General features: G+C 55.3%; 1 protein-coding gene across 4 annotated transcripts in view; it reads left to right on the top strand.

The window, feature by feature from the left end:
- Nucleotides 1-26,449, top strand: part of LOC142089380 (mitochondrial Rho GTPase 2) — a 44,049-nt gene that overhangs the window by 7,851 nt on the left and 9,749 nt on the right. The window contains exons 13-45 of one of the 4 annotated variants that reach the window (XM_075165839.1): nucleotides 819-937; nucleotides 1,132-1,293; nucleotides 2,061-2,191; nucleotides 3,322-3,438; nucleotides 3,969-4,204; nucleotides 4,670-4,809; nucleotides 5,344-5,474; nucleotides 6,786-6,916; nucleotides 7,382-7,543; nucleotides 7,803-7,931; nucleotides 8,472-8,605; nucleotides 8,703-8,740; nucleotides 9,187-9,306; nucleotides 9,732-9,914; nucleotides 10,760-10,860; nucleotides 11,798-11,900; nucleotides 12,362-12,483; nucleotides 12,859-13,018; nucleotides 14,441-14,631; nucleotides 14,897-15,065; nucleotides 15,421-15,532; nucleotides 16,107-16,278; nucleotides 17,047-17,169; nucleotides 17,368-17,548; nucleotides 18,017-18,147; nucleotides 19,141-19,284; nucleotides 20,450-20,569; nucleotides 21,092-21,176; nucleotides 23,162-23,220; nucleotides 24,337-24,418; nucleotides 24,542-24,585; nucleotides 25,874-25,927; nucleotides 26,359-26,411. In XM_075165839.1, the coding sequence (XP_075021940.1) occupies nucleotides 819-937; nucleotides 1,132-1,293; nucleotides 2,061-2,191; nucleotides 3,322-3,438; nucleotides 3,969-4,204; nucleotides 4,670-4,809; nucleotides 5,344-5,474; nucleotides 6,786-6,916; nucleotides 7,382-7,543; nucleotides 7,803-7,931; nucleotides 8,472-8,605; nucleotides 8,703-8,740; nucleotides 9,187-9,306; nucleotides 9,732-9,914; nucleotides 10,760-10,860; nucleotides 11,798-11,900; nucleotides 12,362-12,483; nucleotides 12,859-13,018; nucleotides 14,441-14,631; nucleotides 14,897-15,065; nucleotides 15,421-15,532; nucleotides 16,107-16,278; nucleotides 17,047-17,169; nucleotides 17,368-17,548; nucleotides 18,017-18,147; nucleotides 19,141-19,284; nucleotides 20,450-20,569; nucleotides 21,092-21,176; nucleotides 23,162-23,220; nucleotides 24,337-24,418; nucleotides 24,542-24,585; nucleotides 25,874-25,927; nucleotides 26,359-26,411 (4,139 nt within the window). Of the gene's footprint in view, nucleotides 1-818; nucleotides 938-1,131; nucleotides 1,294-2,060; nucleotides 2,192-3,321; nucleotides 3,439-3,968; nucleotides 4,205-4,669; nucleotides 4,810-5,343; nucleotides 5,475-6,785; nucleotides 6,917-7,381; nucleotides 7,544-7,802; nucleotides 7,932-8,471; nucleotides 8,606-8,702; nucleotides 8,741-9,186; nucleotides 9,307-9,731; nucleotides 9,915-10,759; nucleotides 10,861-11,797; nucleotides 11,901-12,361; nucleotides 12,484-12,858; nucleotides 13,019-14,440; nucleotides 14,632-14,896; nucleotides 15,066-15,420; nucleotides 15,533-16,106; nucleotides 16,279-17,046; nucleotides 17,170-17,367; nucleotides 17,549-18,016; nucleotides 18,148-19,140; nucleotides 19,285-20,449; nucleotides 20,570-21,091; nucleotides 21,177-22,046; nucleotides 22,481-22,599; nucleotides 22,682-23,161; nucleotides 23,221-24,336; nucleotides 24,419-24,541; nucleotides 24,586-25,873; nucleotides 25,928-26,358; nucleotides 26,412-26,449 lie in introns of those variants that run through there. The other 3 variants (XM_075165836.1, XM_075165837.1, XM_075165838.1) reach the window with 3 other exon arrangements.

Here is a 26,449-nt window from a genome sequence, read left to right as displayed (position 1 = left end):
CCCTTATTGACAACCACCAGCAATTAGCTGTGCCATCGCTAACTACATACTGCCTGCGGGAAAAAATAAACAGCGCTCCATATTTTTCCTGGCATGTGGCAGCGGTCCCTGATCCGGGTGGGAGCTGGCGAGCTGAAACTGGGGAGGGGGGATCAATAGGGCGAAAGCTGGATGGGAGAACGGGGGGTGTTGGGGGGCTGGCCAGGACCACCTCTCCCAGGCTGATGCCTCAGCCCATCCCAGCCTCCGAGGTGATGCTGGGTCTGTTTTTAACACTATTCTGAAATGCAGAGCATTCAATCACCTGCATTTCTTCACCCGTCTCCTCCTTTCCTTTGGGGAAAGGGTTGGACTCTTTTGCCAAGGGTTAGACTCTTTTGCGAGCACGCAAACCTGCATCAGAGCAGCGTGCTGCGAGAGCCACTGCAGCCGGACACGTGCTACCTTCGGCTCTCGCGGGCTGGCTCAGTCCTGGCACAGCTCTTGTGGCTCAGCAGGCAGAGTTCCCACTCCTGTGGATTTTCTTTCCAAGTCTGAGCCCTGTTGCCAGGCAGCCCTGGGATTTAGAACCTATAATTACGGATGCCAGACAAGTATATTGCCATGAAGCTTTGCAAAGCTGTTGGACTGTCCTAAACCCTCTGTGCGAGAGAGTTTTTTTTTTTTCCCCTGCTTCAATTCTGTTATCGATACTTTGTGCCCAGCTCCGGAGCAGGCTCCTGCCTGTGCAGCTGGCCAGCTGCTGTGATGAAAAGCTCTTTTGCTGCCAAGGTTTTTCCAGGTTTGAGCAGCTCTGCCATCGTGTCTTCTTCCTTCAGATGGTGATGGTGTGGAACACTGCTCAGGTGACCCGTGGCGGAGAGGTGGCCGTGCTGGCCAAAGCGCACACGGATGTGGACATCCAGGCCTTGAAGATTGCTTTTTTTGATGATACCAGGTAGCGTGCAAAAAAAAAAAAATCGAAAGTGTTGGTTCTGGCATAGCTGTGGGGGGAATCGTGGTGCTGCAGCCGTCCGGTTCCCATTCCTGTTCTCGGTCCTCACTGTCAGCTGGTGGCCCTTGGGGCACCGACCTTGCACCAGGGGCTCGGAGCGTCCTGCCCTGGTCCTCACGCAGTCTCTCCCGGGACAGGATGGTGTCGTGCGGCCGGGACAACATCAGGCTGTGGCGAGTGCGGAGCGGAGCGCTGCGCTCGTGTCCCGTCAATCTGGGCGAGTACCATTCCCTGGAGTTCACTGACCTGGCCTTCGAGGAGGGACACGCGGCCGAGCGGGAGCCGGAGGACCGCACGCTGTAAGGGGCTGTGGGCTCCTCTGTCACCCGTCCTCAGGGCAGCCTGCCAGGAGGGAGCTTTACGGCTCTCGGCTGCCTTTAGCATCCTCCTCTGCATAAGCATGAGATTTTGCTTGGCTTTTCCCTGCAAAATATAGGTGCCTCCTGGAGCTGGGAGAGCCTCTCCCCTCCTCAGCGCACTTCGCTTCCCAAAAGAGATTTGGCTGCTTGCAGAATAGCCCAAGAAATGGGTCGTTCCTCTTGCCATACTGATGTTTTGCCATATTTAGTGAATCTCTCCCCCACCTGAGGCTTGTGGTTAGCTTTCTGTTGGCAGCAGGAAGAGTGTGGTACATCTCCTCTTGCATATAGAGAGATACCCGCTTTTTTTGTTGTTTTATTTTAATCATCAAAGCCAGACCTTTGTTGCTACCACATACTGTTCCATAAAGGCAGAGCTGCCGGCTCAGCTGGCCCTGCCTTCCCCCGGGCTGTGTCCTGTGGCAGAGAGAGGTTTCTTGCTGAAGTCTGTGCCGAGCTTTTGGCCTTTTGCTAATTAATGTTTCAAAGGGACAAGAGATAAAATAGGAAGCTCTGTCTCGGTTGTAGATTTGTAGGGTAGCGCATGGAAAGGTGCCCTCGGACACCTCGTTGACCTGTTGAACCAGAACTGCTTTCCATCAGGCAAACAGTTTAACCAGTAAACCAAGCTGGGTTTTCACTAAACCCCACCAGCACAGCTCCTCTTGACCCTGGGGTGCCAGAGCAGGGGTCTCTCTCCTTCACAGCTTTGTCTGCAGCAAGAGCGGCCACGTCTTGGAGGTGGACTACAAGAACGTCTGCATGAGGAGCGTGCGGCGGCTCCTGCCCGCGCAGCCCCGGGGCTGCCAGCGGCAGGACAAGGCAGGCAGCGGCGCAGGTAGGAGTATCTGCAGGCAGGGCGGAGGGGACCAGGCAGGGAGCACCTCGACCATCGTCGAGGTCAGAAATGAATTCAAACAAATCTCTGGTAAAATAAACCAATAAACCAAAACTATTTACCTACTGCTAAGGATTATTTTGGGTTGATTAGATCATTGCTAGCTATTTGCCTCTTAAGTACTGCAAATAATCTTCCTTAGTACAGCAAAGTATCATTTTAAGAAAGAATTTTAGCGTTTTAAATGCTGATTGCACTTTCAGAGAAACACTACTTTTAGAAACATGAAACAAGGTCTTAATTTGCTGATGGGAATCTTAATGTGGAGATGGAAAAAGAGCTAAGCAGACCAACAAAAAAGATGAATTTGGGGATTTTTTCATTATTCAGCCTGTGCAGGGTGTTTGGGAAATCGTTGTTGCTGTATACTAAGCAGTACAGCTTTCAGCTCTTCCATTAATTTTAACAGTGGGAAGAATTCTCTTTCAAGTGTGATTGCTCTGATATCTTAAAACTTAGTGCATAGTTTGCTTTGGCAAATTGAGCTAATTAATCTAGAGCATGCCCCTTTGAGAGGTATGTAACTCCGGTTCTCACTTCATGGGCGAGAAAACGCCCAAGAGGAGATGAAACGATGTCCTTGGGTGTCCTCCTGGTAGCAGTGCTGGCTCGTGCCAGTGCTTTGACCAATGGACTTTATACCTCAATCAAAAAATCCCAGTTTCTGTAGATCTGTACTCTCTCTCCCTTCTTGCTACGCTGCAGAGAGGATTTAAGACATGGAAATAAAAGGGGTTTGAATTTCGCACAGTTAATCTAGGCCATCCCTTGCCGCAAGATCCTGCTCAAGGCAAAAATACGGCAGGGTTTAACAAGTGGTAAGAATTTTCTGTGCCTGGCGAGAGTTGCACGATGGTAAAGAGGAGTGCTGGAAAGGGACTGAACGTGTTTTGGAGTCTTGAGAAGGGCTAGCCGCCACTCATCAGCCTGTACTGTCAGTCACCGTGGGATCCCTGGCTGCCTCTGAGACTTCAGCTGCTGGTGTGGGTGGACCGTTGGACTCAGCTGTTGGATGGGGCAACCCTCAGTTTGAATTTTCTTGTTTCAAGTGTTGTTTTTTGGATTTTCAGGTCCTGGGATCGCTATAAACAGTATTAGTGTCTCCTCAACCTTCTGTGCCACGGGTTCAGAAGATGGCTACCTGCGGCTGTGGCCACTGGACTTCTCAGCCGTTGTCTTAGAGGCAGGTGAGTAGATCTGGGACCGGTGCTTCTGAGCTCCACATCTCCATCAGCCTGCTGCCGTGAAGCCAAAGCTCCATTGCCGTGTCTCCTAAAGCAGCTCTCATGAACGAGGGCATCTTTTATGCCTGCTGTCTCTAGGGGTGGCTGGCTTGGAAGTCTTTTACTTCAACAACAATTATTCATGTTCATTCTTGTAAGTCGTAGGAGAAAGGGTGAGAGCAGGCACTCAGTCTTGATTTCTGTGCCCTTGTACCCATGGCTTTTCTGTCCATGAAAAATTAGGGGAGAAGTTGAGCAGTTCTTCACTTTTTTTGAAACAACCACCATAACAGCGGAGCTCAGGGACTTCTAGAAAGGGCAGAGACTAATTTGTCACTAAAATCAAACCGGCAAGCATTCAATCCTGAGGTCATGTGGGATGCTCATTCCTGTGTGCGTTACTTTCCTAAATGCAAATTTGGTTCGGTAGCTGTGCTCCAGCTGCTGCTGCTCCTTTTCCAGGGGGGTTTGGTGACTCCTGTGTCTTTCCCCAGAGCACGAGGCTCCAGTGAGTTCTGTCTGCATCAGCCCAGACAGCCACAAAGTCTTGTGCACAACCACTGCTGGGAATCTGGGCTACCTGGATATCCAGTCCCGGGACTATAACACCCTCATGCGCTCTCACGAGGACTCCGTTTTGGCGTTCTCGGTGGAGGGGATTTGGAAGCAGATGGCAACGGTGTCTCAGGACAATACCATCCGAGTCTGGGACCTTGTCTCCATGCAGCAGGTAGGTGAGACGAGAGTCAGTAGGTGTCTCGCATTTATTAATAGTCTGCCTAGTCTCTGTTTAGTGTAGCTACCAAAGCTCCACAGTTCAAGAGCCCTTAAATGTCCTCCCTGAAGCGTGGTGGGGGTACCACGGGCAAGAAATCCTTCCGGAGTATGGAGTTCTGAGAGTTTTAGCTTAATGCGTAATTTGGCCTTAGCTTCTGAAGGTATTGTTAAACAAAAATATTTTCTTTTCCTCCATCTTTTGAATATTGCTTTTTAACACAAAACATAATACCCAAGGGCTTTATCTAAATGCCCAAAGACCCAGGACTTCACTGGGCCTTAGATCCATCCAGGCAGGATGCGATTTCTGCTGTGGGACACACTCACGGTGGAGGTCTGAGGCTGTTTTGGTGTTCGGTACGGCTGCCGGGTACAGCTTTATCCAGCTTCGTGCCTGCGGTGTGTCTCTTCCCCCCAGCTGTATGACTTCACAGCCGCAGAGGAAATGCCGTGTGCTGTGGCCTTTCACCCCACCCAGCAGGTCCTGGCCTGTGGCTTCGACAGCGGGATGGTGCGGACCTTCAGCTTGGCTGCTTCCGATCTGCTGGTGGAGCACAAGTAAGCGTTTGCAGTGGGAGCTGCACTGGGGCAGGTACGGGTCTAACTGTGGGTGTCCTGGCAAGACCACAGCGAGTGGAGGTGGGAAAAGGGCTTTTCTTGAGCTCGACAATCCTCATGTCCCAGCTGAGTGGTTTTCAGGCAGAGACAGCCTGCTGTGCCAAGGTTCTGGGTGGTAAAAGTCCAACCTGCGAAGGCTATGAGGGCTTTCTTTGACTTCCCTGTGGACAGTTGGCCAACAGTAGGAAGAGGCTCCTCCTAGAGAGCAGCTGAACTGGGAGCCCTTGCGAGCCTCGGCACAGGGAGCGGAGGATGCTCCAAAGGGAGAGGGAGCATGTCCCATCCAGGGACAGCTGCGCTTGCTGCTCGCCTTTCCAAAAAGTTGGAGTGTTGATTGTCCTGGCCTGAGCACGGTGGGGTGCTCTGCCTGCCCCTGGTTATTTTGCTCCCCTGGGTTCTTCTCATTGCTACTGTTTTCTGGGGTTCTGTTTGTTTGTTCTCTTCCCCTTTTTCATTTTTTCTGCCTTCTTCCAGGCAGCACCGCACTGTGATCACCGGACTGATCTTCTCTCCAGACGGCAATTTCATGTTCAGCTCCTGTTTGCAGGGAACTCTGGCTCTTTACAGCTGTATGGCGCAGAAGAGCCACGTCCTGAGAGTCCTGGGTAAGACTTTGGGGTTCTGGGTTGCCTTTTTTCTTTTTTTTGGTAGCACAGACATCCTAGCACCAAAGCAGATCTCAGCCTACTCAGAGAGATATTTTTCTGATGAACCTTCAGAGCTGTGTCATTTGTGTTTATACCGTATGTGTGAGCAAACCCTAGTGACTGCCAACCCTTCCCTACCCGTCCTGGTTCAAAAGCTCTCAGCTTGCTTGGTGTTATGATTTTGTGAATGGGCTGGAATCGCAGAGATCTGCCCCTTCACGTCTGGGTTCAACAGTGCATTGCCTAGAAGCAACAGAAGCGTAGAGTCTTCCTACTTATTCATGCCCAAGCCCTGACTCTTTCCATTTTGTGGATGTGTTAATTTGTTTAAACTGGATCATTTCTTTAATCCTACCTGCAGCACAGCTGCGCAAACAGCCGTGCTGGTGAACGGAGAAGGTGGAGAGCTGCAGGCAGGGGAAGCAGTGCAGGGGCAAGGCAGTTTGGAAACATTAATGTCACGTTTAATGTATGCTTTTGAAATGAGCTGTGGCAGCACAAGCTTGGGCAGGGAAAGGGAGCTCCGTTATGCAATATTGTACAAAGAGGAGGATCCTGCCCCAAGAAGTGTGCAGCTGAAGTAGGCGGAGGAGGAATAGAGGCTCGGAGAGGTCAGGGAATTTGTCCAAAATAACCCAAGTTTAGTGTCAGTGCTGCAGCTGGACCTTCACGTGTTGACTCTGCTCTGAAACCGTGTTCACTGCCTGGCCGTGTTCCAGAGACAGAACAGTGGAATTTTGGTAGTGGAATAAGTACAGAGAATTGCTCTGATGTCTGTGATTATTTTTTTGTTTGTTTTTGTTTTGTGACCCTTTGGGGCTATCTGCCCACCGGACTGACATCAACGTGGTGGGGTTCGGCACTGACTTAATTCTGCGCAGGGTTCAGACACCCAGGCTGCAGCTGAGATCTTGCATTCATAGCTCCTTGTCACAGCTTCTTGTAGTGTTAAAAAATAAACACTAAAATCAGTTTTATTCCCTTGACTTTGTTCTGCTCTCCTTGGAAACGCCGCACATTCAGTCAGGCGACAAGCCGTGTATCTAGACCTTGTCTTTGAGATGGTTCACCGCACAGATAAAATTGCAGATAAAATTTGTAGCATCTTCTACAACAGGTTGCTTCTTTCTGAGGCCAGAACGTTAACCCAAGGCTGATGCGGAGGCAGGAGAAGCTGCAGCTACCGGTCAGCAGCACGGTCACAGAGGGAGCTGGCTGCAGCGTGGGCTTTGCTCCTCTCTTCACTCTCTCTCTTGCTGTGGCCCTCAGGCAATGTGGTGGCCCGGGATGCTGGGAGCGGTTCAGATGCTTTGGTGGTCAGTGGGGACAGCCGTCTCTTGGCCTTCGTGGGTCCCTCCAAGTACGTTGTGACCGTGATGGAGGCCTGCTCTCTGGACGAGGTACCCGGCAGGCTCCCCGTGTTCCTGGGGGAGGGTGGGGAGGGGAGCACGTGCCACAGGGGAAATTCCCATAGGCTGCATCAGATGGGATAGATCAAAGGCCTCGGGCACCAGCGATGTTGGAGAGGGCCCTTCCCTGCCCAGCAGACGCTTGCTCAGGGTGGTTACAATGAGGTTTGCTTTCCATTCTGTGAGATAGAAACAACAAAGTCAAGGTTTCTTCTTCTCTGGCTTCATTCCCCTCTAGAAAAAGTAATTTGGAGAAGTTTGTCAGCTCCAACTCCTCTTTGTGAGCTGCTCTCCTGGGCAGGAGGGACATTGCCTAGATCCTACAGCCCCTCATTAAGTGGGAAGGGAAGGGTCTGGGGGGCTCCGTAGCCTCGTGTTAGGAGAGCCGTGGGAGGTTCCTGAGGCTTCTGCAGTATTTGCTCCATGGCGTTTGTTCAGTAGCTCCTTGTTTCACAGCTGCTGAGGGTGGACATCAGCATCCTCGATTTGAACAGCACGGCCTTGGACTCTGCAGCAAGAGTCTGCTTTGCTCCGGTGCCTCGAGGCGAGCTCCTGGTGTCCACTTCTTCCAATAAAATCCTTGTGCTCGATGCCAAAACGGGACGACTGGTGCGAGAGGTAGGACACTATGAAATTCATGCACTGAGGTCTCATGTCACTGTAGGAAGCTAAATGAGAGAAGAGCTCATCCTGGGGTTCACAGGCTTCAAAGAAACACGAGTGGCAAGCACGTAGCTATCCTGGTGTGGTCGTGCTCAGGGTGAGCCTGAGCTTGTCCTTGTTTTCCGTGCTGTCGCCCTCCTGTCCTTCTGCTGAAGCATAAGTAGGGACGGGAACTAGCTCGGTTAACGCTGCTGATGCCGTTTCTTGTCCTCAGGTGTCTCCCGTGCACAAGCGGTCCTGTTCTTCCTTGGCGCTGAGCAAGGATGGCAGGTACCTGCTCACTGCTGGCGACAAAGTTATCAAAGTGTGGGACTATCGGATGCGCTTCGATAACAACTTCCAGGTACTGCCCACAAAGGGAGGGAAGGGGGTTGGTGTTGCCCTGATCAAGCGTTTTTGAATCCCTGGAGAAGAGAGCAGCAAACGCCCTCTGTGTGACTTGGCCCAGTGTCCCCAGTCCCACTTTGCCCAGCAGCTGAGAAATGCAGCCCTATTCCCACGTTGTAATAACGCCCCGCGCAGAGCACGGGCTGGGGCCGCCAAAGCACCGCACCTAGTGGGACCCTCTGCGAAGGACAGAGGTAGGTGTTACCTCCGCGCTAGGGACAGAGCCACCCAGAGAAGAAAATGGCTCGCCCAGGGTTTCAGAGGTATCAAGAGCTAGGATAAGACCTTGGGGGTTTTCAGCTTCTGCTTGTTTCTCCAGATCAGTGTGTTGAAGGTCAACCCCAAGTTGATCAACCCTAGGTCTGAGCACTGTAGGGTGTGGTGCTGGCCTGCTGAGGAGCATAGACACTGGCTGTGCAGGGCGGGGAGTGTAGTAACCACCAGCCTGATAGGTCAGGTGTGGTGACGGAGTAGTTCAAGGTGTGCCCTCTCCCAGGTGTACATCGGCCACTCGGAGCCAGTGCGCCAGGTGGCCTTCACCCCCGACCAACGGCACGTCATCAGCGTTGGAGATGCCATCTTCCTCTGGGATTTCCTGGCTCTGCCTGCGGAGAGGTCACCCCCAGCCGGGTAAGTGCACGGTGCTGGGCAGTGCCTTCCCCTGCTTCCCGTCACCTCCCCAGCCCCATCCTCTCTCGGCGTAACGCCGGTCTCCTTGCCTTTCCAGGGCTCGTTCCTCCGAGTCCGCTCTGCTGCCGGGGGCAGGTGAGTTTGCCTCCTCCCGTGAGTTGTGCTGGCTTGGCAGCTCTTCCACAGCTGCTCTTCATGGCAGAGGGTAGGGGTTGGGGTCACCTAGCAGGGGGCTAACCAGCTAATTAACCCCAAGGGACAGTCTTCAATTAACTGGCATCTCTCAGTCGGAGTCTGCCAAGGAGGGGATGTTCTGAGCAGAGCCGCTCTGGGGTTTCTTGGTAGGTCTTTCAGCTTTTGCCTTCTGTCTTTCCCTGCCTCCATCTCTTCTGTCTTCTTTTTCCCTGCCCTCACAGTCCCTCTCTCACTGTCCTCCTCTTTCTTGAAGGACAGGGGAGAAGTGGCTTCTCCTGTGGAGGAGGAAGCTGGCGAAATGAGCTTGGAGATATCACCATCAATCAACTCAGGAGGATGAGAGGATCTAAGGGATGAAGAAAGTTACAACCCTTTTCTTTTCACAGAAGAGAGCTCTGAGAAGGTAAAGGATGCCTCTGAGACACCTCGGCAGACAGTTCCTCTTCCACTGTTGTCCTCACCACCGTGTTTGGATGTCAGCTCTGTCCACCAAGCAGGATGTCAAAGTAAGGGGAACTGCTTGCAGGAAAGGGGAAAATTAATCTGGTTTTAGGAAAACCTCCTTGCCTAGTTCAGCAGCATCCTTGGAGCCATCCCTGCCCATGATCCCCTTCCTGCAGACTGACAAACCAGTCTGCACTTTCCTTCCCCTAACTGGGACAAAGCCAGCCAGAGGAGTTGGGGTTCATCACCGCTTTATCCTCTGCTCTCCTCTGTAGACTAAGCTGCTGGCACAGCTTCTCTGAGGGCTATGGTAAATACCTTGCTGGACGTACCCAGGAGGAAATGTCTGCTTTGCTCTCCACCCTAACAGATGGGCTTGTTACACAGAGCAGGAGAATGACACTGCCAGGATCAAAGAGTCGGTCACACATGAAGCAGTCCTGAAGGACATGGACGGCTCTGTCCTCCCGCTAATTTTTCTCTTCAGGTATTTTCTCCGAGTCGGACAAAGAGGAGGAAGCAGGTCTGCCAGGCAGCAGCAGGATGGTGGCGAACGGAGACAAAGATGCCTCGGTCGTTGTGGTGGAAGCGGTCAGAAATGAGGAGCTTGTTGTTGTGAGGCCCAAAGTGAGGCAGGAGAGCTCGAGGTCTCCTGGAGAATCAGCAAACGGTAAATCAGGAGTATTCCCATCTTGTACAGAGCTTGGCTCCTTAGGAGCACGATGTGTGCAGGCCTGCATGGCAGCTTGGTCTATCCCTGAAAAATAAAGATCATTAATAATACGGTACAGATAGACCCAGGCACGTGCTCTGGGTTGTGAGACGAAGGGCAGGATTGTGTTCCTCGGGGCTCTTCCCTTGGTGTGATTTACCCAGGGGAGTCAGTACTGAGGGAGGCTCCTGCTGGTCCCCAGGACTGCTTGTTTTTCTGGCTCTTTCCCTGCTGCTGCTTCTAGGCACACCAGAAGCCCCTCTTCAGCTTGGAGCCAGTATCTTCTCTAAGTGGCACGTTCTGTTAAACCCGGCTGAAATTAAAGCTCCCAATGTCTCTATTATTAGATGCACAGCCTCAAAGCTGCAGCAATTTGTGGCGAGCTGCCAGAAGCGGGCAGCTGCCAGCACTCAGCCTCAGGCAGGACTTGTTGGGAAGCTTCAACATAAAACCATGCCTCCGCCGCGCTCGTTAAAGACCTCTTTCTAGCTGTGTGGCTTATGCTTTCACAGCGATGTTCGGGGCACGCAGCGTGGATGCCCTTAGGCTGTTTGCAGTGTGGTGTGGCTGAGTGGGATGATGGGGGGAGATGGATGTTCCTCCTGGAAATCTGGTGCTTTTCTTATGGCCAGTCGTGTAGGAGCGCATGTGCCGCTGCAGTCTGATTTTTGGCTCGTGTGTGTATGTGTATGCACGCACATACGCAGCATCTGAACATACAGCAAGCCACAGCCTAGCTGCTGCTCCCGAACCGCTCCCAGGAGCAGCATCCTATAGGTACTGTTTTCTTCTTTGTGTGGCAGAACCCAGAAAGCAGACCAAAAGTCCCAAGTCCCAGTGCTCCGTCCGCCCAGACTCCTACCGGCATTTCACTCCTCGTTTTAAGGCATCGGTGCTCCCCCAGGTGAGAGTTGTGCCAGGGCTGGTTCCCTGGGCAGGTGGCGAACAGGCATTTTGGGGCTGGGGTAGGTGGATTTTCCAAATTGTTTCCATTTTGTTCTCTGTTTGAAAGCAATTTGTGAAATATACCCTGGGCCTGATGTTCAGTTAGAAACTCCTAACGTTAGTTCCCCTTTCTCCTCTACATGCAGCTCTTTCCAGACTAATAAAAAGTGAGTTGTGATCAACTCTTTTTCTGTTCAGCAAATCTGCATACGTTTTTATTCAAAAGAAATGGAAGTGGCATGTGCTATTGAAAGTGAAAGACGAGAGAGCAATGGAGTGATTCATCATGCACCCATATTTGCGAGCAGATGCGTTGGCAGAGCAGGCTGGGGAAGGCAATCCATTGAGCGTAGTGAAGATAGTCAAGGCACAGCTCTCGCTCTGTTAACAAACAGAGCAATAATAAAACAGAAACTTAATTCAACCTTTTCCTAAGCTCTGCTGTTCACGGTGCTGCAGGCAAAGCTACATTCAGCTTGCACCCTCAATTCTCTCCTCTGTCCCTCCACCTGGTAGCATTTTTTTCCCCCCCACTGTCTTCCTATTGAAACATCCACATCCCCAAGTCAGCAAATCCCATTGAACTCCTTCCCAGCAGGATTAGCAGCTGCTCATCGGCTGGGCAGTTGCTGCCAGCCTGTTTTGTGCCCCATCTGAAAGCATCTGTGCCTGGTTCTGCTGGTGCAGTTTCTCTTTTGTATGTATAAGTGTGCACTTTGGTATTCATCTGTTGATGTGTTGAACTTGAATTGTGGAAGTATATTGGCGTAAATTTGCGAGTTGTGTATGCGAGGATGTGTGTGTGCTTGCACGCACGCTTCTTCTTAGGTGGGTGTTGAATGTACCTGATCATCCTTCTAGAGCTTATTTTAAACCGGTGTCTGTTTTTCTTGTAGAGTTTCTTATCTCCTCCAGCTGGCAGCGAGGTCTTGAAGCTGAAAGCTGTGATCGGCTACAACGGGAATGGCAGAGGGAATATGGTGTGGAACCCGGACACAGGTACACCGGGAAGGCTCTGGAGGGGCGGGAGGTGTGTGTACTGAGCCAGTTATAATCTTCTAGCTGTTGGATTGGGGTCTTTGCTTTAACACGGGGGTTCTTTGCGTTGGTAAAATCCAGTAACCCTTCTTTGCTATTGGCAAATGTTAGTTGATACGGACAGACTCAGGCTTCAGTTGTTGAGTGAATAGAGCAGAAGGGAAGACTCTCACAAAGGCCATCTCGCCTCCTTTCTCCAGGCTGGAGTGATGCCCCACAGCTTTGCTTTGCTCAGGTTAGGGGAAGTGAGATTTTACTCCACGCTCAACCTGATGGGAAGGATGCTGACAGGCTGTGTAGAAGAGTCAGCTTTTACGTATTACTGAAAAAAAAGAATTTTCCTGAATTGTGACGTAGGTTGTAGTGGGTGCTGTATGTGAAGCCTTTACATGAAAACATCCCATCTCCTCCTCCTCTGCTAGGCTTCTTCGCCTACACCTGTGGCTGCGTCATCGTGGTTGAAGATCTGCACTCGGGATCACAGAATCACTGGCTTGGCCATGCAGAGGAGATCTCTACGCTTGCCGTCAGCCATGATGCCCAGGTAGGAGAGGCTTCTGCTGCCTCGGACAGGGTTTTGTCTGTGTCGCTTTGGGCTAAAGGAAAGTCACAGACTAAAATCCCGTTTATCCGTTCCTTCTTCTGCCTGCTGCATGAAGACCTGGGGTGATGAAAATAAAATAAATGGTTTTGGAGCCTCGCTATCCATTGCACTGGCTCAGTGTGACAGTGAAAGCTGCTCCCTTCCCCTGGGTGATGCTACCGTTCCCTCTTGCCATCAGCTGATGGTTGTTCTCGCAGAATTTTTCATTTGCCTATCACATCACTTAAATTTGAGACTAACAGTTGCTAAGACTAACTAACAAAGTGTTCTCTAATTATTTACCAAGGTTTCAGTGACAACATATTGTTCTGTCAGGTTCTTGCCTCTGCCTCGGGAAAGAGGAATGGAGACTCCCATTGTCAGATCTGCATCTGGAACGTCCAGGATGGGGTTTGCACAGCAAGTCTTTTCCATCACGAGACGCAAGTACAAGCCATGGCATTCTCTCAGGATGATAGATTCCTTGTTACTCTAGGTGAGTACACCTGTAACACCAGGTGTGGGTGCAGGAATACACCCTAGAGTAGACAGCTCAGGGGAGGGAGGTGTGCAATGCCTGTGAGATGTGTACCAGGCTCGTGGGTATGAGGCTGTTGCTTGGTAGCCTCGGGACAATGGATAATGCAGCACGTAAAACTGCAAGTGATCTTGGGTCCTCCTGGGAGTGACCGCCTGCAGGGGTACTCTTTGCAGCTGAGCAAACTTCCAGGGCGCTGTCAGCAGCGTTTCGAGGGGAGGCACGTGCCCTGTGCATCTCGGCCACAGGCGTGAACGCTGGGCTCCCCCCAGCTCCCCTCCAGTTCTTTCTCATTGCCCCAGCTAGCTCATTTTTCTTGAAGTTACAGCTTGCTTCTCCTGGCTCGCGAGTGCTTGTTAAGCCCGTGTAAATAGTTTGCAGTTACTATATATAGTGTCCAAAGGGAAAAGCATTCTTCTGGACTTCTTATTGCTGCTTAGGTGGAATTGCGTAGAAGTAGCCAGGCTTCAAACTGTGAGCCTCCTGCCAGGCAGCGATGCCAGCACAAGATGGATGCTCAAGCTGTCTGTTTTGTTTAGGCAGGGGACATTTAAAGGACAAATATGCAATTAGTAAGTTCTTGTTTTGCATGAGAGAGGACCTGTGGAGCAGGCAATACACTCTTTCTGGGCTGCTGAGTCTGCCCTTGGAAAAAAAACAAGCTTTGCTGGAGAGGAGGAGAGCTTTGTGCACTCCACGGAGCAGCATGGGAGAGGAGCCCCCCTCCTCCAGCTCCGGTCTGGGCTGCAGAGAAGAGAAAAGCTGAAAGTCTCCACTGACATTATGGAGCCTGGGAAAAGCAGCAGGAGAGCACTGTCCTCCAGAGCTGTCTGGGAGCTGGGGGTTTTTGCCACCCAGATACGGTGGCTTCCATTAAGATCAGCTCCCATCTCAGCTTTGACCTCAGCAATGGTGACATCCCGTTCTTATTTCAAGACTGTTGTTAGCCCTGGGTGCACAGTGTCACTGGAGGGCTTGTGTGGGGCGTTTGTTGAGGTGTGCAGTAGCTCCTAAGGATGTAGAAACAGCAGAATACCTGCTCTGCCTGCTGAAATCCTACCACGCCAGCCACCGGCCAGTTCAAATGCTGGTGGCAGATCTTGCTGCAGGGCCAGATTTGCTACAACCTCCAGCATGAAGGGTTGGGCCAGTGACATCTGTACTCAGCTCGGATGAGGACCCATCATGTCGTGCAGCTTTTGCTGAGCACTCAAGGAGCCGTGTCCGTGCCTGGGATGGTGTTCGCAGCAGTTGTCTCCGAACAACTGGACAAGGGAGTGACACAGTTGATGCGTGTGTGCAGTGTGTATGCTTGTGAGCATCCTGAAGAAACACTGAGGCTGCAGACTTTCCTTCTACTGTCTTTCATGTTCTACCTAGGAGACTACAGCGATCAAACCATTGCTCTGTGGAATACCTACACTTACGAACTCATGTCGTCAACCTGTATCTCGGAGCCAGTCCATGACGTGGCTTTTAGTCCTCTTTCTCACAGAGAACTGGCCTGCGTGGGGAAGGGAGCCATGATGTTTTGGCTGTTGGAGCAGCAGGGAGCTGATGTCAACCTCAAGGTAAACCTCAGTTTTGCCTTCTCTTAAAATTTCTGTTCAGCATCTCTGACTTCTTTTCCAAGCTCCTGGTGAGTGTGATGGAGGCTCTGCCCCCACAGGTCTGATGATTTCTCTTAGTGAGATGATGTTGGCTGGCCGTGAGTGGCTTTCAGTTGTATTTGAGGCATTAACTGCATGAATTGAGGGTAGGAGGAGGGTTTTTTTTACCCTGATGTAGGTAAGCACCATATTCTCTTTGACGTTTCTGTTTTATGTGCTCCGGCAGGTTCATCAGGCCCCTGCCCCAGACGTGTTAGGGCCGGTGGAGCTGACCTCTCTCTGTTACGGTGCCGACGCTCTTCTTTATAGCGGGACCAACTCAGGCCAGATCTGCGTGTGGGACACCGAGACTAATTGCTGCTTCATGACGTGGGACGCTGACGAGGGCGAGATCGGTGGGTGCAGATGCCCCGGGGGTCTGTCAGGGCTATAGCCTGAGGGAACTCGTTAGGAAAGAACAGCAATGAGCTTGCAGACCTCCGATTTCAGCTGTGCTCGGTAAACCAGTTTGCTGTGTTGGATGCAAGATGCATGGGGTTGCAGTGGATCTGTGACCTGGGTTTCCTTGAGGCCCTGGGTTTCCTGGGGGGTTCACCTCTAGCCTGTAAAAACGCTGGGTATTGGGCTGTAGGAGACCCCCCCTGCCCTGCCCAAATGAATCAGTGGCCTGGCTGTCAGGAGCACACTGTGGGTGATGGCCGAGAGCAGTGGATATTCAAGGGTGCCCTTCGTTCCCCTGTGGCCTCCCAGGTGTGCTGGTGTGTCGGCGCAACAGGCTGGTGAGCGGCAGCAACACGAAGCGCATCCGCTTGTGGGCAGTGGCCGCCGTGCAGGAGCTGAGGCTGAAAGGTCCCGATGCCAGGTAGGAGGTCGTGGCCCCAGCGTCCCCGCGGTGCTCGCGCCCGTCTCGCCGTGCTCTTGAGATGCTCTTCCCCTCACCTGGCAGCTCCCAGGAGCTGTCCGAGAGGTGGCTTTTCACGGACAGACATCGGCTTTGCCTGCAACCACGCTGCTCCTGTTGCTCTTCATCCTTAGCTTTTCCTCTCCATCCCATGACTGCTGATTTTTTCTGTCTGGATCTTTATACTGAATTTTTGCCACAGGTAGCTGAACCCTCTTAATACTGGAAATGGGTGGAGTTTATCATGCCTGAAGTTTGTGTTGGTATTTTGTAGGAACTCCTTTAAGAGAATTAGTGAAAATACATTGCCTTTGTTTCTTCTCTCACACTGTTTCATCCCCTATTTTCTTTCTTTCGTATAAAAGATGGTTGCAGTGCAAATGCAACGTAGTCACTGTTCAATGTATAGGAGCTCCTCACTGAACCGTTTAACTGCAAACATGTGACTGGGCTCACTAGAAAATTGCATTTAAAGGAGGCAGAGTGGCTGTTCCAATAGTTGAGCCAGTCCTTCTCGCATCCTCCTTTCTTCCAGGTCTAGCTCAGTCCTGCTAGAACATGAGATCACCCTTGACGGGACGATAGTCAGTGCGGCCTTTGATGACTCTCTAGAAATGGGAATTGTGGGCACCACGGCAGGAACCCTGTGGTACATCAACTGGACAGAGAGCACAAGCATCCGACTAATCAGCGGCCACAAGAACAAGGTTAGAGGGAATGGGCTGGGGTGGTTTGTCCCGCAGAGCAGCCAGTGTTGTGTGTGCTGTCCATGCCCCGGGAAGCGTGTGCGGGCTGCAGAAGCATTCCCTGGTCTGGCCATGGGAGAGGTCAGGGAGCTGCAGGGCTCACTAGTGCTGACGGGACAACACGGAGGAGTCTAGAGAGAAGTGTGCACACTGAGGAGTCCAACATCAAGAAGTTTGAGCTCATCTGCTCTAGCCTTAGGTGTTTAACAGCCTCAGCCTGGGAGCAGCTGTGGGCCTTTCCGCTGGAGCGGAAGAATGCAGTTTGCAATCACTAAGGCTTCATTCCCGAGTGCTGTGACTTCTGCCTGCCTTCTGTTTGCTAGCTGGATATCCATATTGGATAACATTTGCTTTGCCTAAAACACAAAAAAAAAAACCCCACCCAGGTGAAGAATGACTGTTTTGAATTTTGCTGTTGCTTTGGGGTATCTTTATGCTACAGGAAAAAGATTTCAGATGGTAGAAGAGAAGGTGTTTTACTTACACCTACGTTGCGTAGTGCCTGGTCCTAGCTTTGGGGTTAGGTTTACTGGTTTCCTTTACAAGCCTAGTTGTCAGCCCAAGATTGAAGGACAAAACCAAAGCACGCCACCTTCCTTTATGTCTGGGGCTTTTTGTCTGGTGTCTCCCGTGAAAGGGGTCCTGGGGGATGAGAGGGGAGAGGAGCTGATGTCCTCTAGGCTGCGGCATTTGTAGGGCCCCTGTTCCCCATCTCCACTCTCGTTACAGGTGACCGAAGTGTGCTTCAGTCCTGACGAGACTCACTGCGTAACGTGCGGGGAAGATGGCAGCGTGAGGATTTGGTCTCTGGGCAGCATGGAGCTGGTGGTACAGTTCCAGGTGCTCAACCAGGTAATTGTTTGTGGTACGTCAAGCTCTTCCTCTTGGTAGAGGGCGCAGTCCGCTGCTTGGGATTGCAAGGACTGCTGTGTCCTCGCCGAGCCGACTAAAGCTGGAGAAATACTTGCAGGTGGAGCTTTTAGTGCACTTGATTGCACAGTCCTGCTGTCTTCACTGTGTCATTGGGTCTCTGTCCTGGTTCCTTTACAGAGCTGCCAGTGCCTGGCCTGGAAGCCTCGTCCCATCATTGCATGGGGAGCTGAGAGCCAGCATGTAGTGGCAGGGTACAGCGATGGCACCATCCGCGTATTCAGCATTTCCAGGACAGAGATGGAGCTGAAAATGCACCCCCATACCGTTGCACTGACGGCAATTGCCTACTCCACAGACGGTGAGGCTGCCTGTTACAACAGTGGGGAGATGTTGCCTTGGGGATCATGGCTTGGTTGTGCCTAAGTTACCCTGAGCTCCAGGTGCTCTGCGTACTGACGACTTGCCCAAAAACCTGGGGCTAGGGAGAGCCAGAGAACTTGCATCAATGAGCTCTGGTAGCTCTGCCAGCTGAGCATGTGGTAAATGGGACACGGGAGGTATATTGGCAATGGTATAGCAAAGGGTTTTGGATACAAGAAGCATTCCTTTGTGCCCTCCTGCTTACAATCTGCAGTGGCTCTTCTTCAGTGTGGTGTTTTAGTGGGGGTCTCTGAGACATCTCATCTTACCCAGCCCTTAACTCAGATGTTCCCAGCCTTTCATTGTGTTTTGGGACACCGGTATCCCATGATCTTGGACCTTTCTCCTATGGGCTTTTTCTTCTCCTACAAGAAGTGTCCCATTCTTTTCTCTCCTCTGCCCACAGGAGAAATGATCTTATCGGGGGGCAAGGACGGGCTCGTGGCTGTCAGCAGCCCTCGCACCGGAATGACTATCCGCGTCCTCGCTGACCACAAAGGCTCCCCCATCACTGTTCTCCAGTGCACCAGGAAGCAGGTGAGACCTCACCCTCTGCCCCGGCGCTGTGCGGGAGGGAGCTCCCCATGTGTCGCTGCACAGCTGTGGGAAGCTGCAGCAGCATGGCCAGATCGGTCACCGAGTTTGCTTCATTGTCCCTTTCCTCTTCAGGGTCCCATCCCCTCCAGTAACTCCTGTTCAGTTTTTCTAGGGATGTCTTTGGTGGGGTAAAGCCGCAGGCGTTGCAGCTGCAACCCTGAGCGAGGCTGTGCCTGCAGGTGAGGGACGTTTGGTGGCTGTTGTAGACACACTGCATGCAGATGTGATGCGTGCCCACACCGCAGGCTCTCAGAGAGCAGCACCCCTTGAGAGCAGCCCAGGGGTGATCTTTCAACCCCTGTTCCCCTGAGAAGGGGCTCGGCGTGCTTTCCCCGCTTCGCTCCTTGGCAGCCTGGCTTCCTCTGTGGGGCTAGGAAGACATGGCTGTGCAGCAGTGTGATGTTTTGAGCACCTCCTTTGTCCTTCTCTTCACGAAGAGTCTTTTTCCTTTGCACAGCAGAAATGAGAATAATTTTGCCTAAGATCTCAGGCTTTAAAATCATCCATGCTGCAAGGTTGTGTTCCCTGATAATTCTAGACTTAGGAGATCCTCCTCGGTTTTAGGTGAAGGACATTGTTAGGGGACGCACGGTATCTGCAAGCACTCCCCTAGGAGATGTGCAGATCCAGAGGGCGTCGCGGGGAAGAGATCTGCGTCGTTCAGGCCGGGCGCTCACCCCTCCTCCGGCAGCCTCTTCTGCCGGGGCTTTCAGCCCGGAGCGTGCCGCTGGTTCCGGTACCATGGCTTCCTTATCCTATTTTATTGTGATAAGTGACTTTAAGCACTGCCCAAATGGAGGTTAATCCTGGCGTTGATCCCCTAGACCATAAGACCTGTGTTCCCACGAGCTCCTGCCCCGTCTAGCTCTAGTGGCAGCTTTCTCTAAAGCTTCTGTACTGCCAGAGTCGCAGCGTTGCGTTTATCTTCCGTAGTACCACGACTTCGGGGTGGAAGGAGGCGAGCTCTGGCTGGCCACCAGCTCGGACCGGCGGGTCAGCGTCTGGGCCTCCGACTGGCTGAAGGATAAGTGCGAGCTCCTCGACTGGCTCAGCTTCCCGGCTCCTGCCGGCCCCGAGGTGAGTGTGGCACCTGCCAGCCCCTGCCTGCTCGTGGCATGGGTGTCAGCACCAGCCGAGCTGGAGGAGGGATGCCCCAAGGCTCTGAGCGGACGGGGCCAAAGAGAGAGAGTGTGTCATCATCATTAGTTCTGCTGCTCGTAGAGTATCTTGTTAATGCACCTTCTTGCGTGTCGAAAGGCAGTGGGCGTTGTAGCAGTGCCTAACCGCCGGGAAGCACGGCCTTTGTAAGCGTGAGGAGTCAAAAACTGCATCTGCAAAGAGCTGACACCCCTGTGCTACGCAAAACAGCACAGGCAGCAGTGAGCACAGTGCGCAGAAGAGAGACCTAATTATGAGGATGCTGCTAACTTTGACACTCCCCATGAATATTCAGAGCCAGAGCCCAGTGATGGGTTCACAGAGCCAAGTTCTCTAGCCCTGTGTGTCTGAGATGCTTTGCAGAACCCTTTGGTTCCAACCCAGGTGTGAGGTTTGGGCAGCAGGACTCCTGCTAGAAAGGGGAGGAGGGTCTGTCTCGGGGAGATGGTCCCCGGTACACGTGACGTTGGCATGCAGAAGGGAGCTGGGTCTTTTCGGGGGGCAAGCGGTGGTGCCTCAGCCTGCACCCTCGGGGCCAAGCACCGTCCAGGCCCATACAGCGGTTGGGTTCTGTGAACGTTTCTTCTGTTTGTTTCCAAAACGATGGATTTCCTCTCCGTGAAGGAAAATCGCTACAGGTCTCCCCACAGTGACCAGGAAGAAGGGGATACCCCTCCCTATCCCCTCCCCAGAGTGAATAGGGGAAGGATTGATTTTGCATCCACTACTAAAAATCTGTCTTCTGGGCCCGATTTTCTTGTGTTAAACCGATCCATAACTCAGTCCCACCTTCAAGCCCACGTAGCAATAATGCCTCAGTGGAAATTCAACCTGTAGGACCCTCATGTGTCTTGCTCCTATGACAGTAAACAATTTGCCTCATGTTTCCATGGCAGTGTGTGGCTGCTCCTTGCTTTGCCGTGAGCACAGCAAATGCAGACGGCAATGCAAGAGGGAGGAAACCGCCTCCATCATATGAATTTCCCCAAGGGCCGGTGTCCCTCCGTGCCTTCCTTTTGTCCCCCACTGTGTTGGGGATGGAGAAGCTAGCCTCGATTTTGTTCCCGTTGGCTTCCCTCACCAGGGTCTCGGCAGCCTCCCGCCCAGCCTGGCCGCGTTCTGCCCTTGGGAACCCGGTACCCTGGTCTACGTCGGCTTTGGGATGCAGAAGGAAGCCTTGTTTTACAGCCTGCGCAAGAAACAGGTACTTGTGCCCTGCCAGGGTGGCTCAGGGGCTCCTCTGCCGCTGTGGGGCCGTGGCCACGTAAAACGAGGTGCGGTGGGGGGAGGCAGTGCTGCCCTGTGCGTAAAGCCGAGTCTGGGGGTCTGGGGTGGGCTCAGGCAAGCAGCTGCTCAGGGCAACAGCTTTTCATCTCAGAAACTCCGAGTCTGGCCCAGGTAACCGGTGAGTGGCAGGGCCCTGCCTCTGCCTCGGGCTGTGTCTGGGCAGGCTGCCAGTCCCTGCTGCCGCCCCGCTGCCTTTCGATCCGACAGGAGGGGAAGGCGTTTGCTTTCAGGAGCACTAACGGGCTCTAAATCGTTGAGTCGAGTCTCCTCTGGAAAGTCGATGCCTTTGGCAGGTTTCCAGGCTCTGAGGAGCTGCGCATCTGTCAGCCTCCCCTTTGAGAGGAGCCCTTTACCCTCCTATCGACTGTCACTGCAGCAGCCCTGGTCTCCTGCCTGCTCATTTCTGAGGTGTTGGTGTGTTTCTCTTGCTGGAGCGCAGGTAGTTGAGAAGATCTCCTTGCCGTACTTCGCCACATCGCTCAGCCTGTCTCCTGCAGCACGCTTCATGGCTGTCGGCTTCGGTGGTGAGTACCGGAGGGTGCCATGGGCTCTGCTGCCCAGGCTGCCTTGTCCCCAGGTTGCCTTTGGCGGGGAGGGATATCCCCTTCTTCCTGCATGTGGGGGGAAACCAAGTGTCCCTTTTCCTTTAAACGAGATGTGCACACACACCAGCCCGTGCCCTCAGACCGTGGGAGCTACCGTCCTGGGACTGCGGGCGTAGCTGCCCCGCTCCCGGGCAGGGTATGCGTCAGGCAAGGGGAGCGCTCTGGGAGACTCATAGGTCAGAAACAAGATGCATGAGCTCAGTCCTGTTTGTCAATGAGCAGGATTTGTCACTCGAATGACTCCTTGGGGTTACGGGCTGTCTTCAACTCCGCTTACGACCGAACAGCTCTGTGGCTGTGTGAGCTACAGCCTGGGAGGCGGAAGGGACCTTCCCCCAGCATGGGGACGATCAGCACCCTTCTCCTGTCACAGGTCCCTTGCTCCTGTAGCTGTTTGTGTCTGCCTGGGGAGGCAGTACTTATGTCCATCCCACTCTGATGGTGGTTCCTGAGAGCGGGGCGAGCTCCACGCCTGCCCCAGAGCTGCGGGGCACCCGCATCCCCCCGCCCCGGGGCCGGGCACATCAGGGGGATGTGAGACAGCAGAGTTGCGCTAACACGTGCTGCTGCGTCCGTTACGGAGTGTGGAGCTGCCGTGTCGTGCTCTCTCCCCATTACCAACCATTAATTGCCCGCTTGCTGTCCCCTGTCACTCAGCTCATTGACCCGCAGCTCAGCAGAGGGGAGAGGTCCCGGGGGGGTGACCGGGAACCATTCTCCTGGCAGGGACAAGCCCCATGGCAGCGGGGCCTCCTTCCCCCGGCACTGAGCCCCCTCCTTTCCCCGCAGAGCGGCTCCTGAGGCTGCTGCGCTGCCCCGCCAGCGATGCGCAGGACTACGCCGGCCACGATGACGCCGTCCACCTCTGCCGCTTCGCCCCCTCCGGCCGCCGCCTCCTCACGGCCTCCCACAGCGCCGTCCTCGTCTGGGAGCTCCCGGGCGGCTGAGCCGGGAGACCCCTGGACCAGAGGCGCTTCTCCAGCGGGGGAGGAGGGCCGGGTCTGGCCCCAGCTCCCCTGGCCAGGCCCCGGCTCCTGGGCGAGGCCCCGGCTTAGGCCTCAGCTAGGCCGCAACCAGGCCCCAGCCGCAACCTCTGCTCCACCTGCGGGTTGTTGGGGCCGGACGCGGCGGCGGGCCCGCAGGCCAGGCCCGGGCCGTGGCGGGGTGTGTTTTACGGCCCCCTTTGCCGTTTGTTTTTTGTTAATAAAACATCGAAAGCTGAAGCCAGGAGGTCTCGGGGTGCTGCGCGCCTCCCCTGCCCGCCAGGGGGCGCCGCTCTGCCCGCGCCGCTCTGCGCTGCCGCTCTGCGCCGCCGCTCGCTGGTGTGGCCGGAAGCGGGGGGGGGCGGGGGGAACGCGGCGGCCCCGGGAGCGGCGGCGGCGCCGCCATGAAGCGGGACGTTCGCATCCTCCTGCTGGGGGAGGGTAAGGCGGGCGGCAGTGAGCCCTCGGGGCGGCCTGGGGCCCGCGGGGTGCCACCCGGTACCGGGAGGGCCTCGCCTGCGGGGGAGGCCGGGGGAGCGGCCGGGCCTGCCCGCGGCCCCGCCTGCCCGCGGCCCCGGCCCCCGGGGGGGCTGGCGGGGCGGGAGACGCGTCCCCCACCGTGTCGGTAGCAATGCCCTCCGGCCGCCGTTGCCAGCCCCGCGGGCCCCTGTTTCTGGCGGCTTCTGCGGGCGGGTCCCTTCCCGCGGGCTCCCCGCACCAGCCCCGGGCTCCCCGCCGCGGGCTCCCCGGGCTGAAGCGCTGCTCCGCTCTACCGGCCTCCGCCCCGAGGTCTCCCGCTGAGCAAGGACACCGACGTCCCCTTCTCCCGGTCTCCCGCGGGCCGTGATTGACACTGGCCGCTGTCCGCGTCCCGCCCAGGCTCTGCCGGGCCGGTGCCAACGTCTTCCCTTTCTTTCCTAGCCCAGGTGGGGAAGACATCTCTGATCATGGCTCTGGTGGGCGAGGAGTTCCCTGAGGAGGTGAGCGTGAAGGGGGACCCCTGGGCCCCCTCGCTGGGTGCCCTGCCGGGCAGCGGTGGGACGGCTCTGTCCGGAGCGGTGCTGGGCTGAGCCGGGGGTGTCTGGGAGGGCGGGTGGCAGCGACGGGGCTGGGTCGGGTGACCTTAACTCTGTGAGGACCACACGGAGCTCCGGCTGAAATGGTGTTTTCTTCAGTTTGTGCTCTAATCCCTGACTTGGGGCCCCGTCTGCCCTGGGCAGGGGTGTAAGTACCTCCCAGGGCCCTGCTCCCCGCCACTGCGGCCAGCACACTGGGGGTCTCTGTGTCCACCAGCGCATCAGACCATGGGGCCCAGCCTTGCCCTCTGTGGTGGGGCCGTTTGCTCCCCAGCTCCAACCTTGCTGTGGTGGCACCGGCACAGAGCCCATGGAAGGGGCTGAGCCGCGTTCCCTGCCCTTCTGTGCCTGTCTGGAGAAGGGCTTGGTGCTTTGAGCTGGGCCGTCTGTGAGGAGCAGCATCCAGCCCGTCTGTGTCTGCCCCTTGGAGCCTCCGGCTCGGCAGCCCACCGTCCCATCGCAGTTTGGATGGGGAAACAGGATCGGTCTGGCCGTCAGGCGGCTTCTCCCGCTGCCCCCGCGCAGATGGTGCCCTCTGCAATGTTTGCGCTGGGAAGCGTCAGCTCCGGGGGCTCGGGGGAGGACCAGCTCCGCACACCTTCCCGTGCTCTCGCAGCAAAGCCCGGACAATCAGCTTAGCGCTTCTTCCAGCTGTCAAGAGGTCAGGCTGGAGAGCTGGGGGAGTGCTGAGGGCTTATCTCCGGAGCTGTAGCGGGGGTGGTAGCGCTGACTTGCCTGAAAGCCGCCTTCCCTGGCGGCACTCGGCGCCGTCAGGAGTTGCGTCTCAAGGGGGTCGGAGGTCTCCCCGCAGGGACACTGGCTGTGTGAGGGCTGAACTGTAGCGAGCCAAGCTGCAGCTGCAGCCCGGTGGGCCAAGAGCAATCCGTGGTCTGGAGCTCATCCCACCCTGGCAGGGAGGGCGCTGGGCAGCAGCCATGTGGGGATCTGAAGTCCCTTGTCAGCCGTCCTCTCAGTTGTGCTCGGCACAGCTGGCTGGAACGGAGTCTGCTGGCTTTGCAGGTGCCTCCTCGCGCAGAGGAGATCACGATCCCGGCTGATGTCACGCCCGAGAAGGTCCCCACGCACATAGTGGACTACTCAGGTAGGGCCCCGTCCCTCCTCGCCCCTGCAGACCTCGCTTCTCCCCTTCTCTGCCGGGCTGAGGGGAGCGAGAAGGGGTCCCTGCTGCCGTGGGCGGTTGGTGACGCCTCTCTTCCCTGTCCAGAGTCGGAGCAGACGGAGGATGAGCTGCAGGAGGAGATCACTAAGGTGAGCGGGGCTGGGTGGGGGTGTTGCGGGACAGGAGCCTGCAGTGCCTGTAGCTCTGCAGCTGGCGAGTAACACGTGGCTGCTTGCTCTCCCCGTTAGCCACCCAGAGATGCGCAGGCGGTTGGTTTTCTGTGGATTAATGCTGTTGGTTTGTTTAATCCTTCTCTGTCTTGTAAGCTGTTGTATGTGGCTTGTCCTAGCCCTCCGGGGAGCCTCCAGAAGGAGAGCGGTGGGGGGCAGCTCGCTGCCCACTGGGAGGTGGAGGAGGCTGCTGAGCAGATGATGTGTTCTTAGCCTCGGGATGTTCCCGATGGATGCAGAAGAGGGGAGAAGCAATTGCTGAGCTTGGGCGAGACCCCCCTGCTCCCTTTATTAGGTCCCTGTAGCTGCCTGATGAAGCAGTGGCCCAAAGGAGTTGGTTTGGGAGCCCTGGGGAGTGCTGGGCAGGGAGCAACAAGGGCTCCCACATCCCTCGGAGCAGCCATGGAGGAATAATCCAGCCGGCTGGCTGGGGTGGGCCCGGCTGCTCTTCTCTGCCCTGGGATTGACCTCGGCTCTGCACGGAGGAGGACCTCTTGATTATGGATAATAAAACTGTCTCTCCTCTGTGCATCTCCCGTGAGCAAAGCTCGTTAATCTCTCCACCTGGGAGGCTAACGGCCAAGGAGGTGGGCCGCTGGGCACGGGGGTCCTGCTCCCTCCTCCCAGACAGCAAGAGTATAGAGAGGCTTAAAACGGCTCCAGGAAATCCTGCCTAAACCCTTGTGTGTCCTCGGGATTAGCACTAAACTCTCTCCTGAAAGGGCCAGTGATCCCTCCTGTCTGCTTCAAATAAAGCGTTGGTGTCAGCGCTGTCTGCACGGGAACGGGGAGGAGGGCAGCGGACACTGGCCCCGCACGGGGCACGGGCAGAGCCATCGCCGAGGGGACAGTGAGGGGTGGGAGCGGGGAACTGGGTGTCGCGCATGGAGGCAGATGTGCTCGCGGCAGCTCCCGAAGCAGAGGAGCCGGTCTTTGCCCCGAGCACCCGTTGTAGAGCCTATGTTGACAGCGGGCGAGTCGTTGCTGTCGGAGGGCTGTGTGTACGCGTGGGCGCTCACGCACGCTCAACCGCCGCTGTCGGGTTTCGGTACAAGCGTGACAGCAGCGTGTGGGGCCGGGGCTGCCTGGCCGCGGGGCCGGGCTGCGGCTGTGCGGGGCTGTGCCTCGGGCTCAGGCTGCCGCCCCGCTGCGGTGGGTGCGCCGCAGGGACCCTCGCTCCCCACCCTCTGCCGCTTCTCTCTTGCAGGCCAACGTGGTCTGCGTGGTGTACGATGTCACCAAGGAGGCCACCATTGAGAAGGTAACGGGTCCCCTGCCAGAGCCCTGAGCGGCCCCGCTCTGGCAGCAGCGCCAGAGGGGAAGGGGTTCCCAGCGCCGGGTCCTTCCCGGCTGCCCTGGCTTTTTGGTGTGGGTGGGTACTGATGCCCCTCAGCCCTACGGGGATTTGGGGTTTGAGACCCCTGTGAGCAGAGGGAGGCTGAGCACTGCCCAAGCTTGCTCCCACGTTGGCTGTTGTCGTCACGTGCTGGGGGGCAACAGGCTTGTTGGATCCTTCTGCTGGCATCCAGCATCCCTGGGTCTGCTCTGCCTGCTGGTGCGGGGGAATGTCGGGGAGCAGATGGCTGCAGGGCCCTGCTGACTGCCGCGGCGCCTGTGCTGGGAGCTGTGCTGGGAGCTGCCTCTCCCTCCCCAGGCTGCGCTGACAGGCCTTTCCCTGTGCTCGCCTTTCAGATTCGCACAAAGTGGATCCCCATGGTGAACGGAGGAGTTGAAAAGGGCTCCAGGTACCGTGTGTGGCATGGTCTGTGGGTGGAGAATTGGG

This window comes from Calonectris borealis, chromosome 16 (genome assembly GCF_964195595.1).
Source record: "Calonectris borealis chromosome 16, bCalBor7.hap1.2, whole genome shotgun sequence".
NCBI lineage: Eukaryota > Metazoa > Chordata > Aves > Procellariiformes > Procellariidae > Calonectris > Calonectris borealis.
The sequence above is the reverse complement of the archived record's forward strand: the minus strand, read 5'-3'. Positions and strand labels throughout refer to the sequence as shown.